The sequence below is a fragment of the Scyliorhinus torazame genome, chromosome 10 (genome assembly GCF_047496885.1).
Source record: "Scyliorhinus torazame isolate Kashiwa2021f chromosome 10, sScyTor2.1, whole genome shotgun sequence".
NCBI classification, from domain to species: Eukaryota; Metazoa; Chordata; class Chondrichthyes; order Carcharhiniformes; family Scyliorhinidae; genus Scyliorhinus; species Scyliorhinus torazame.
In genome coordinates this window covers 22701745-22713977 of record NC_092716.1, presented here as the reverse complement: position 1 = coordinate 22713977, position 12233 = coordinate 22701745, and the positions used below count along the sequence as shown (strand labels likewise).

General features: G+C 48.8%; 1 protein-coding gene across 7 annotated transcripts in view; it reads right to left on the bottom strand.

Moving 5' to 3' along the window:
* Window positions 1-12233, bottom strand: part of gse1b (Gse1 coiled-coil protein b) — a 663364-nt gene that overhangs the window by 343674 nt on the left and 307457 nt on the right. For 2 of the 7 annotated variants that reach the window (XM_072517865.1, XM_072517869.1), the window contains exon 1: window positions 4129-4388. The exons of the other annotated variants lie outside the window; for them this stretch is intronic. In XM_072517865.1, coding sequence (XP_072373966.1) covers window positions 4129-4168 — 40 coding nt within the window. In that variant the 5' untranslated portion in view covers window positions 4169-4388. Of the gene's footprint in view, window positions 1-4128; window positions 4389-12233 lie in introns of those variants that run through there. 7 annotated transcript variants of the gene reach the window in all.

Genomic DNA, 12233 nt, shown 5'->3' with positions numbered 1-12233 from the left:
GCTCCTCTGCAAAATAACAAGCAACGTAGAATTCTCATTGCTTGATTTAGAGCAGGCACTATGCTGGCATCAAGGAGTTGCCAGTAAGATTCCCGAAAGCCTGTGCCCAAACCTCACTTTAGTTTCTGTTGTGGCGTCTGTCTGTTAAAGCTATAGATGGTCCACCTGCTGTGCCGCGAACTACCAAAGTGCAGTTTCAAACTTTTCTCTCTCAATTTTATATAAATACAGGAAGGATTTCACCTCCTCCTCCCCACCCCAACAAAGATGAATTGTTTAAGCGCAATATCTGAGGAAGCCTCGAGCTATACAAACCAGGGGGGTCCTCCTGAATCAAATGTACCCGCAGTATTAATTGTCAAATCCGTTGAGGAATGGACACTGTGGCAAGGCACCACGTGCCAGCTGATGCACATGGAACCAAATCCCAGTGGGAATTAGGAAGGGAAATTGGTAACCAAATTCAGAGGGTGAGGATCGAAATGATGTAATCTTCACCTGTTGTAACAGGCAGCTGGAAGGAGAGAGACCGGGGGTTCAGGTGGGCATGGAGTGTTCAGGAGCCTGGCCGATATAATTTCCTGTCCTTGCAGTCATTGATTTGTTGAACAGATGAAGTGGCAATTAATACAGTCTGACTCAACAATGTCAAATTTTACTACCCAACTGGGAATTATGAACACAGAGGGAATTCAGAAAAAGCTTCAGTTTTACCCAGAAAACACTGAGATCTTGGAACTCACTGCCAGAGGGATTGGGCGAAGTGAATAGTACAGGGCAAGCATGGGCAGCACAGTGGCGCAGTAGTTAGCATTGCTGCCTCACGGGTCCCAGGTTCGCTCCTGGCTCTGGGTCACTGTCCGTGTGGAGTTTGCATATTCTCCCCGTGTTTGCGTGGGTTTCGCCCACACAACCCCAAAAAGATGTGCAGGGTAGGAGGATTGGTCACGCTAAATTGCCCCTTAATTGGAAAAAATGAATTGGGTATTTAAATTTATTTTTAAAAAGTACAGGGCAAGCATTTGAGGGAGAAGGAAACAGAGGCTAATCATAGTAAATTTAGATAAGGATAGATGGGAGGAGGCTCGGGTTAAGCATTAGTGCCAGCATGCACTGGTTTGGTCAAATGGCCTCTTTCTGTGCTCTATACCTCATGTAAACCCAAGCAACACACACATAGCTTGACTTTCCTTGAGGCGACTTTCTCATCTACTCTCTTCCCATAAATCCCCACGACATTTGATTCCACCTCACCTTATTCTCAATTTAAAGTCATTGTTCACAAGAATTGAGGGGATTCCCTGCCACGACTCCACTGCCAATCCACAGCCTCCATCGATCATTGACAGCGACCCAATTTTCACCACATTTGTGCGTGCGCTTGATCTTTCTCCAAACTCCCATCTACATTGTTTACAGTGCGAAGACCCAGAGCGCCGGAATATCAATGTAGATACATAACGGGAAGGTGTTGCTTACAGTAATAAAGATCCTTGGTCGACTTTGAGACGGAGTCACTCTCCCCTTCCCCACACACCTCCCAACAGTTCGATCAATGGCTCAACAAATTTATGCAGTGAGTAACTGAGCCCCACCAACAAGGGAGATTCCAGTTTGACTCCAGGTCTGTGCTGAATTTGACATGCTTTGAGCAGTGGGGTTCTACAATTGGTCTCATACACCTCTGGATTGGGCGTGTTTGTGTGGGTTTCGCCCCCACAGCCCAAAGATGTGCAGGCTAGGTGGATTGGCCATGCTAAATTGCCCCTCAATTGGGAAAAATGAATTGGGTACTCTAAATTTAAACAAAAAGATAAAACACTTTCCATCACAACAACAATTGCACCATTTGTGGGGAAGAAGATTTTAAATGACTGAAAATAACTTTAAAAAGAAATATGCCTTCATTATATCGGAGGCTGGACCAGCTTCTTTGTCATTCTATTTAATTTACTTTCATATATTTTAAACCTACCTCGGGATGCCCTTGCACCTAAAAGAATCAGTGTTAATTGTGCAGCCTCATTATTAGTAGAAAGTTGTCATGGTGATTAATTCAATCTGTGGGGGGTGGGGGGGGGGGGGGGGGGGGGGGGGGGCATTTTGTGGGTGGGGCCTCCACCGGCCGTAATTATGTTTTTCAGCAGGCGCAAAAGATTGTAGAGACCCGAGTTGTGCTGAGCGGAATTCATGGTTAGAATTCTGTGATGCTTTGCGCTGAGGAACATTTAAAGTAACCAAACTGAAATCTCTCACCTTTGTGGTTCGTTGGCTCTGTTGGAGAATGGAATGATGGGAAGAAAGGCTTACAAAGCGCCTGTCACAACCTCAAGATGTCCCGGTGCACTTCATAGCCAATTAAGTACTTTCTTGAAGTGTCGTCACTGTTATGAGGGAGGAAATGTGGAAGACAGCGAGCTCCCACAAACAGCACTGTAATGATGACCAAATCGCAAGTATTTGCTTCAGGGATATATATTGGCCAGGACACCGGGGAGAACACTGCTCTTCAAATTGTGCTCTGTGAGAGGGTAGATGGCATCTCATCTCAGCTGAAGCCATTGCCGCTGACAATGCGGCAGTCCCTCAGTTGGACACATGGAGTGCCAGCCAGGCTTTGTGCTCAGGTCCCTCATGTCATGTCCCCAAGGTGCATGTGGGTGAGAGCATAAGTGATGGTCTTGAGAACGGGATGACCACGTCATTGACATCGTCGGAAAACCACACTGGAACGCCCTGTGATAGAGCGCAATGGACAACAGGTAGTGTGAATAAATATTGGAGATAGTTAAGTGACTAACCGAAAGAAGTCAGTCAGCTGGATGGCTGGAGTGTGGTACAGAATGAAGTCAATGGCGTGGGGTCAATCTCATTACCGGCTGTGGTCGTCCTCAAACAGCTCCCTCCTTGCCTTGCCCCCATGCTTGATGCAGAGTGGCGCCCCTCAAGCTATATCACCACTTGCCTCTCTCTGACAGACAGTGAAGTGTATGGTCCCTCGTGGGTTACGGATAATTACCGTACCAGAGAAAAGTCATTTTGAAATATCAAGGGCAGGAACGCTGTGCAATTTGTTCCTCATTAATGATTTTTTAAATATAAATTTAGAGTACCCAATCATTTTTATCAATTAAGGGGCAATTTAGTGTGGCCACACCTAGCCTGCACATCTTTGGGTTGTGGGGGGTGAGACCCATGCAGACAGAGGGAGAATGTGCAAACTCCACACGGACAGTGACCCGGGCAAAATTACATTTTAAAGACTGCCCAATTGTCCAATTAATTGCAGGTGATATGCAAATACATTTGAGCAGAGACTCAAAATAAGCACTTTTTAAAAATGGCGAAATAGCACCCAAAGGAAAAAGTCCATTCCAATAAATGATGGAAGGTAAGTGCCCGTGACTGGTTTCCAAACACTGTGAATGGCATTTCGCACACGCGCCCTGCCATGTGTTTTACAAAGACAGAGAGGCAGGCGACCACTGGCCGGAGGCGAGATCTTCTGGTCCCGTCGTTGTTAATGGCACATCCCGTTAAATGCATCCCCTGCCGCCGGGAACCCGTGGCGGGGACGGGGCTGTCAACAGCGGGACCGCAAAATCCCACCAGTGTGAACGGCCAGGAAATTCCGACCTGTGTGCATGTCCAATATGGTTTCATTCCTTTCTCGGAGCTACAGAGTGGACGGGACAAGCCCTCAATCCATCCCCTTGCTTGCTGCAACAAAAACCCAATTCAAATCAATTCATGAGTCCCCCCCCCCAACAAAAGGGACACACTGGATCCAAGCTGACATTGCACCTGATCCCGGAACATTTACTGCACCTCCCCAACGCAGCACAAGATTTAGCAACAACCAATTCGTTTCTGTTCGCTCCAGCAATCTTCCGCCTACTCTGCTTGCTGACAGTAATCCGCTTCTTGGGCCGCCTGTGACAGATACACCAACACTGCCAAGTAAAGAATTACTGTCCAAACAAACAAAATCAGCAACTTTGTGAGCGGGACGTTCCAGATACACAAAGAGGTCGGAGGCGCTCTAGCTAATCGACCACGGTGAGGGCTACCCTTCCCCCTACCCTCCCTCCCTCCACCTCTCCCAAAGCTCCGATTCAAATCACTTACCAGGTTTAAAAGGTTTCCATCTTCCCTCCTTCCAGTCCATTGTCGAGCCGACAGCTCCTTGTCGCACACTGAGCTCCAGTGGAAGAGCGAGCTGAACTCTTTTTCTCACACCCTCAGGGGAACAAACACAAAGAAAAAAACCTCCTGTAACGCATAACTTGCCTTTGTGATAAGGCCGTGCAGTAGAAGGGGGAGAGGTGGAATTCCACGGGCAATCACTTCCTGACGAGCTGCGTCTGGCTACAGTTCCAGGTTTCTGAGAAAGTGACTCAGCCTGTTCGGCGTATGGTGAGCAATTCGAGACATCTGTCAACGGCACTCACTCTATCTGCACCGAACACTGTCTGTGCACCCCAGAAACGGGTCTCAAACACCTCTTCACCATCTACATATCTGCCTATCTTTTCCACAATCTGCACAGCGCATACTTCAGATCCCCTCAGACCTCAAACTTAAACCTCAACTAGCCTCAGTTAACTGAGATAAAATAAAAGGTGCCAGTACTCGGGATTGTGAAGCTCAATTGCAACTGACTTCATTTCCAGTGACCTACATGAACTCACGTCTTCAGGGAAATGCATTCATTTTGTGTATATTTTAAAAGGGCTATCATTAAAGGTGCTTAAATCGCTACAGTGAACCACAAAGCCTCTGGGTTGCAGTTCGCCTGAAGGGAGGTGAGGATACAGATCCAGGGCACGAGATGCCAGCTGTATACTTGCACCAGTGGCCAATTCTCACAGTAAGAAGTCTTACAACACCAGGTTAAAGTCCAACAGGTTTGTTTCGATGTCACTAGCTTTCGGAGCGCTGCTCCTTCCTCAGGTGAATGAAGAGGTCTGTTCCAGAAACATATATATAGACAAATTCAAAGATGCCAGACAATGCTTTGAATGCAAGCATCAGCAGGTGATTAAATCTTTACAGATCCAGAGATGGGGTAACCCCAGGTTAAAGAGGTGTGAATTGTGTCAAGCCAGGACAGTTGGTAGGATTTCGCAGGCCAGATGGTGGGGGGTGAATGTAATGCGACATGAATCCCAGGTCCCAGTTGAGGCCGCACTCATGTGTGCGGAACTTGGCTATAAGTTTCTGTTCGGCGATTCTGCGTTGCCACGCGTCCTGAAGGCCGCCTTGGAGAACGCTTACCCAGAGATCAGAGGCTGAATGCCCTTGACTGCTGAAGTGTTCCCCGACTGGAAGGGAACATTCCTGCCTGGTTGTCGCAGTCTCTGCATGGTCTCGCCGATAGAGTGTCAGCAGGCAATTCAAGTCATACTACAACAGCCCTTTATCCCAGTAAACACACCAAGGAACATCACGCAAGCATGATCAGACTTCAGTTTGACACCGGACCACATAAGAAGATACCAGATCAGGTGACCAAAAACTTGGTCTAAGTGGTGGTTTCCAGGGGTATCTTAAATGTGGGTGTGTGTGGAGGTATAATAGAGACAGAGAGAGGCTTTTGGGGGGGGGAGACAGCACAGTGGCGCAGTGGGTTAGCCCTGCTGCCTCACGGCGCCGAGGTCCCAGGTTCGATCCCGGCTCTGGGTCACTGTGAGTTTGCACATTTTTCCCGTGTTTGCGTGGGTTTCGCCCCCACAACCCAAAGATGTGCAGGCTAGGTGGATTGGCCACACTAAATTGCCCCTTAATTGGAAAAAATTAATTGGGTACTCTAAATTTATATCAAAAAAAGAGAGAGGTCTTGGATGGAATTTCTAGGCATCTGAAGGTAAGGCAGCCAATGGAGGATTGAAGAAAATGAAGAATTGGAGGAACACAGATTTCCAGTTGTTTGCAGGAAATTACAGAGTTTATGGAGGGATATAAAGACATGAACGAGAATGAGAGGTCAGTCAGGATGTGTCACTTGAACTGTTATGAGGATTCAGACTATGGGCGCGATCTAATAAATAAAAGGGAGTCCGTTCTCGGTAGGATTAGAGGGGTCGGTCCTGGTACTACAAGTGCCGGGAATGACCCCGTTATTTAACGCCACTTTTTTTTTTTTGGGGCCACCTAGGCCGCACTCAGGGAGCATTTCTTGCACGGAGGAGCTCCGACGTGCCTTTTCTGCATTGTATTTTCCTGTGATTCTGTGCCTGGGTGACATCAACAGTGCCATGGTGCCACCCTGCCCAGATACCAGCCACCCAGGGGCCAACAATCGCCTCGAAGACCCCCCAAGTGCCAGTCCGCCTGGTCCCCGCTTGTGGGGACTAGTGCTGAATAGTTCCCAGTTGAAGTGAGGGGGGGGGCAAGATTTCCCCAAAGGGAACAAAGTCCCCTCGTGACTCACATTGTATATGGGGCCTGAATAGGGAACGCGCGGCCAAGGCACCTTGCCAGTGCCATCCTGGCATCTGACAGTGCTCATGCCAACTTGGCATCTTGGCAGTGGCACCAAGGTGGCACTACCAGGGTGCCTAGGTGGCACCAGCAGTGCCAGGACACCACCCTAACCAAAGGACATGCAGCTGGAGGCCTCCGATCCCCTGGAAGACCCCCATGAGTGCCAGTCCACAAATGGGGACCAGTGCTGAACAGCGCTCATCTGAGGTTCCTGAGGCAAAGGGATTTAATCCCAAAGCCTCAGGAATCTGCACATTAGAGTCAGACTTGCTGTCTTGCTCTAATATGCAGATTTGCTAAAAGGTGATCCCGCCAATTGAGGGCAGGATTCATATCGCACGTTTCACAAGATCACGTTGAATCTGGCGAGGCGTTGCGAGCCGGGTACATTCCGGGGGAGCGGCTTTCAACGACCACATGGCACCACAGCGATCTGCTTTTGCGGTGCAGCGTGGCCATTGTATCGCGACTAGGGTCTCCTCGGTGAGGTCGGCAGAGTTAAGTGAGCTGTTAAAGTCAGGGTCCCGCCCATTGTGGGCGGGATCCAGATCGCGACTTCTGGTGGGAGGCCTCTCGCGGGATCTATCAGCCACATCCTGCCCCGATTCCAGCGGGATACGGTTGATAAATCGTGCCCAATGTTTCAAAATCATATGGATTTGAATATCGCAATGTTAACTGATGAACACGTGAATAACATCACCTAGGACCTATCAAAGGGAAACAACACTTCCAAACTGATTTATAGGGTCACAGACTTTTACAGTACAAAAAGAGGCCCATTGTGTCTGCACTGGTCATCAGGCACCTATTTACTCTAATCCCATTTCCCAGCACTTGCTCCATAGCCTTGTATGCTATTGGGCGGGATTCTCTAAAAATGGGGCTATGTCCCAATGCCGGTGGGAAAACCAGTGCCAATGACTCCGGCGTCAACGGCCCCTAAAGTGAGGAATTCTGACCTTTCTAGGGGGCTAGGTTGCCGCCGGAGTCGTCCCCGCTGCTCTAGCCAGCGCCGAAGGGCCGGCGCGAGTTCGCGCATGGGACCGGCCAGTGTATTTCCGCGCATGTGCGGGGGTTCCTTTCTCCAAGCCGGCCCCTGGGGCAATATGGCGGAGCCCTACAGGGGCCCGGCGCGGAGGATCGAAGGCCCCCACGGAACCAGCCTGCCCACAGATCGGTAGGCCCCGATTGCGGGCCAGGCCACCGTGGGCCCCCCCCCCTTATTGCGGGCCAGGCCACCGTGCCCCCAACCGCCCCCCCCCCCCCCCCCCCCCCCCCCAGGACGGCCCCCGCACACTTACCTGTCAGGTCCCGCCGTGTGTGAGGTGAGTAATCCACGCCGGGGGGACTGGGCAAAACCTCGACACTCCGGCGCAGGGTCGGAGAATCCAGCCATGGTGTTTCAATTGCTCATCTAAATGCCTCTTAAATGTTGTGAGTGTTCCTGCCTCGACCACCCTTTCAGGCAGCGAGTTCCAGATTCCCACCACCGTCCGGGTGAACAGGCTTTTCCTCAAATTCCCCCTAAACCTCCTTACCCTTACCTTATGTCTAGGCCCCTGGTTATTGACTCCTCTGCTCAGGTGAAAGGTTTATTCCAATCTATCTTCTACTCAACTGTGTCCCCATTTTAAAAATATCCCACAGAAGCCAAAACTCCCCTCCAATCAGTTCATGTTTTACCTTTTAAACTACAATAAAACTGTCTATTTTCATCCAATTCCATGTCTTAGTTTAAAACCATGAGATCAAAGATTTACACAAACAGTAATCTGGATAATATCCACAACACTGGATCTCTCTCACAGTCCCGGGCCTTACCCCAAATCTCTTTATTTTAACCCACTGGAAAAATGGCACTTCCCCTTCCAGCTCTCTGCCTTAACTCAACCAAAGAGTTACGTGTTCTCTAAATTCACAACCCCCAGCCGAGATGGTCCCTTCTCGTCCCTCGTCACACCCGGAGCCCAGGGGAAAAGATGTAACCTCTGACACAATAGCCAACAGCTGACTAGAAGGAACAAAGGAAAGGTACGCCTTTCTTATACCTCTCTGTGTTCAAAAGACATTCAAATGGCAGGCAGTCACTCGTCGGGTAACGCTGGGACCTCAGCTATTCACAATATAGATGAATGATTTAGACGAGAGAACTAAATGTAATATCTCCCCATTTGCAGGGGACACAAAGCTGGGTAAGAGGGTGAGCTGTGAGGAGGATGCAGAGATGCTTCAGTGTGATTTGGACAAGTTAAGTGAGTGGGCAAATTAATGACATCTACAGTATGATGTGATCCACTTTGGTAGTAAAATCAGGAAGGCAGATTATTATCTGAATGGTTATAGACTGAGGGAGGGGAATTGAGATCTGGGTGTCCTTGTACACCAGTCACTGAAGTAAGCATACAGGTACAGCAGGTGGTAAAGAGAGCAAAAGGTTTGTTGGGATTCATAGCAAGCGGATTTGATTACAGGAGCAGGGATGGCTTGCTGCAATTACACAGGGCCTAGGTGAGGCCGCATCTAAAATATTGTGTGAGTTTTGGTCTTATTATCTGAGGAAGGATGTTCTTGGTATACCGGGAGTGCAGAGAAGATTTACCAGACTGATTCCTGGGATGGCGGAACTGGCGTGTGAGGTGAGATTGAGTGGGTTAGGATTGTATTCGTTGGAGTTCAGAAGAATAAGGAGAGAATCTCATTGAAATCTATAAAATTGTATCAGGACTAGACAGGGTCGATGGTGTTCCCAATGGTGGGGAAGTCCAGAACCAGAGGTCACAGTCTAAGGATACGGGGTAAACCTTTTAGGACTGAGATGAGGAGAAATTTCTTCACCCAGAGAGTGTTGAGCCTGTGGAATTCACTACCACAGGAAGCAGTTGAGGCCAAAACATTGTATGTTTTCAAAAAGGAGTTAGGTGTAGCTCTTGGGGCGAAAGTGATTAAAGGATATGAGGGGAAAGCGGGAACAGGTGAGTCAGTTGGATAAACAGGTGAGTCAGTTGGATGATCAGCCATGATCATTATGAATGATGGAGCAGGCTCGAAGGGCCAAATGGCCGAGTATTGCTCCTATATTCTATGTTTCTATGTCAACCTGTAGCGATCAGAGTTTCATTACTCCCTGTTTGCGGTACAACTCCACCAGTGCCTGATTTCTTACATTTACAGGCTTTTGGTCTTTTTATCCTGCTTTAAGGATACAGCACATAGTGGACACAAGACATTTCCGACTGGAACCTGCTAAACTGCTTGTTTTCACTGACTTAAACCTTGTTCTCCCGCAAAGATCAAGCTTGCAAACTCAACAGCAGCATCTCCAACTTAATGCCTTCTGCACAACCTCACAGCACAGCAAGCTGCTGAAAATCCATCAGTTACATAATCATTTCAGATTTTTCTGCCTCTATTGCAGGGGGAGTGGGTTAGGATCGCAGCTTCTATTGTTTTTTTAAAAAAATGTAAATAAATTTAGAGAATCCAATTTATTTTTTCCAATTAAGGGGCAATTTAGCGTGGCCAATCCTCCTACCCTGCACATTTTTTTTTCATAGAATTTACAGTGCAGAAGGAGGCCATTCGGCCCATCGAGTCTGCACCGGCCTTTGGAACGAGCACCCTACCCAAGCCCACACCCCCACTTTAACCCTACCTAACCTTTTTTGGACACTAAGGACAATTTATCATGGCCAATCCACCTAACCTGCACATCTTTGGACTGTGGGAGGAAACCGGAGCACCCGGAGGAAACCCACGCACACACGGGGAGAACGTGCAGACGTCGCACAGACAGTGACTCTGAGCCGGGATCGAACCTGGGACCTCGGCACCGTGAGGCAGCAGTGCTAACTACTGCGCCTCCGTGCTGCCCCGCAGCTTCTATTGTTAATCCATGCCCCAAAGATGTCTGTGCTTGTTTTCAGAAGCAGTGTCAGGTGACTATTCTGTAAGGTTACGAGCTACATGGCTTCACCTTGTCCAACTTTCCATTCGAACCGTCCTATCCTCACCCAATGACCATGCATGCATGTTTCTCAGCAGGAAATTCTGAGCAATCAGGAGCAGTACTCCTCTGAGTAACCGCCCCCCCTCCTCCCCCCCAACCCGCCCCACCCGGTCGCAGGGAACCCCAAGGCTACGGAGCACCTGCTGAGCATAGATTACAGTCAGCAGCTGTGATGTGGCCACCACTCTGTGGTTAGAAACGATTCCACCGGGCGGGGAAGCACGACGCCCGAGATAAATATTTCCCTCATTTCCCCCCGAAGCAAGTCAAAATGAGAAATGGTTCTTTTTAACTCATGACTCCTGACCACTGCTCACGAGGAGGGCAGGGAAGGGGTGGAGGAGGGGAGGGGGGGGGGTGTTATAAGTGCTGCAAAAGTCAGTGCAAACCAGTCGCTGTGAGGTGGGACTCGCACATAGCTCACAGATATAGATATAGCTCACAAACATTTTACTACTGAGAAGAGTCATCCTGCAGGCCAGACGTGGGTTGGTGAGGGTGCAGGCACAGCTGTGAGAGGAAGGAAACGAGCTCAGCGGCTCAGTGAGATTCCCAGAAATGGCCCACGCTCAGGCCAAGGCGAGGGGAAACAGCCCCACTGGCTGACAGGAAGGGAAATCCTTCCTAAAAACTCCTAGCCCAGGAATTGGCGCGCATGATCTAGGCTGACAACCCCTGAGGCACAGTCTGCCCTCCCACGTAAATGTTAAAGATCCCACGCACTATTTGAAGAAAAGCCGGAGTGGCCTGGTCAGTATTGATTGCTGAAGCAACATCCAAACTGATCAATAATCTCTTTGCTGTCGGGGAACCTTGCTGTCTGCAAATTGGTCGCCCAGCTTCCCCACACTAAAGAATGACTAACGTTTTTTTAAAAGTACTTCAATTTGGGTTATTTGCTTTTAATAAGGTGCCGTACAAAATGCGAGTAGACAAGATAAGTGTGTATGGAGCTGAAGGTAATATAATAGCATGGACAGAGGGTTAGTTAACAGGTAGGAAGCAGAGAGTGGGCACAAACAGGATGATCACCTCCTTGGTAGGAAGTGAACAGTGGAACACCACAGAGGTCAGTTCTGGGGCCTCAGCTATTGCCAATCTATATTCATGACTCAGACAGAGAGAGACATAGAAAGAGGTACCTAAGTTTGCTGATGATACAAAGCTAGGTGGAACGTTCAACCGTGGGGAGGACACAGAGAGGCTGCAAGGAGATGGAGACAGGTTAAAGGACTGGGCGACAAGATGGATTATAATGTGGGGGAGTGTGAAGTTATTTACAAAGTCAAAAGCAGAATTTTGTTTAAAGGTGTGTCAGAGGCGATGTTCAACAAAGCTTAGTTGTGATCATCATACAAGGAAAGCAAAAAGTTAACATACAGGTGCAGCCAGCAATTAAAAAGGCACAAGTTGACTTCCGGGTGCGGCGATGACCAGCTGAGTCGCACGTTTCGGCAGCTCCCTGTGAAACGGACTTTTGGGCTCTTGATAGGAGCCCCAACGGCAATTTTGACGGCTAAAAACACTGTGCGGTAAACCAGAAGGGAATCCCCCCTGGATACGGATGGAAAAAGGAGGAGAGAGTGGCCAGATTGCAGTGGATCCTTTAGAACAGCGGCAAGGAAGGCAAGCAAAAACCAAGATGGCGTCAGAAGGTGGCAGTTTAACATGGGGCCCTGAACAACAAGAGTTCTTGAAATGCTGTGTGGAAGAGATCAAAAAGGAAATGAAGAAAGAG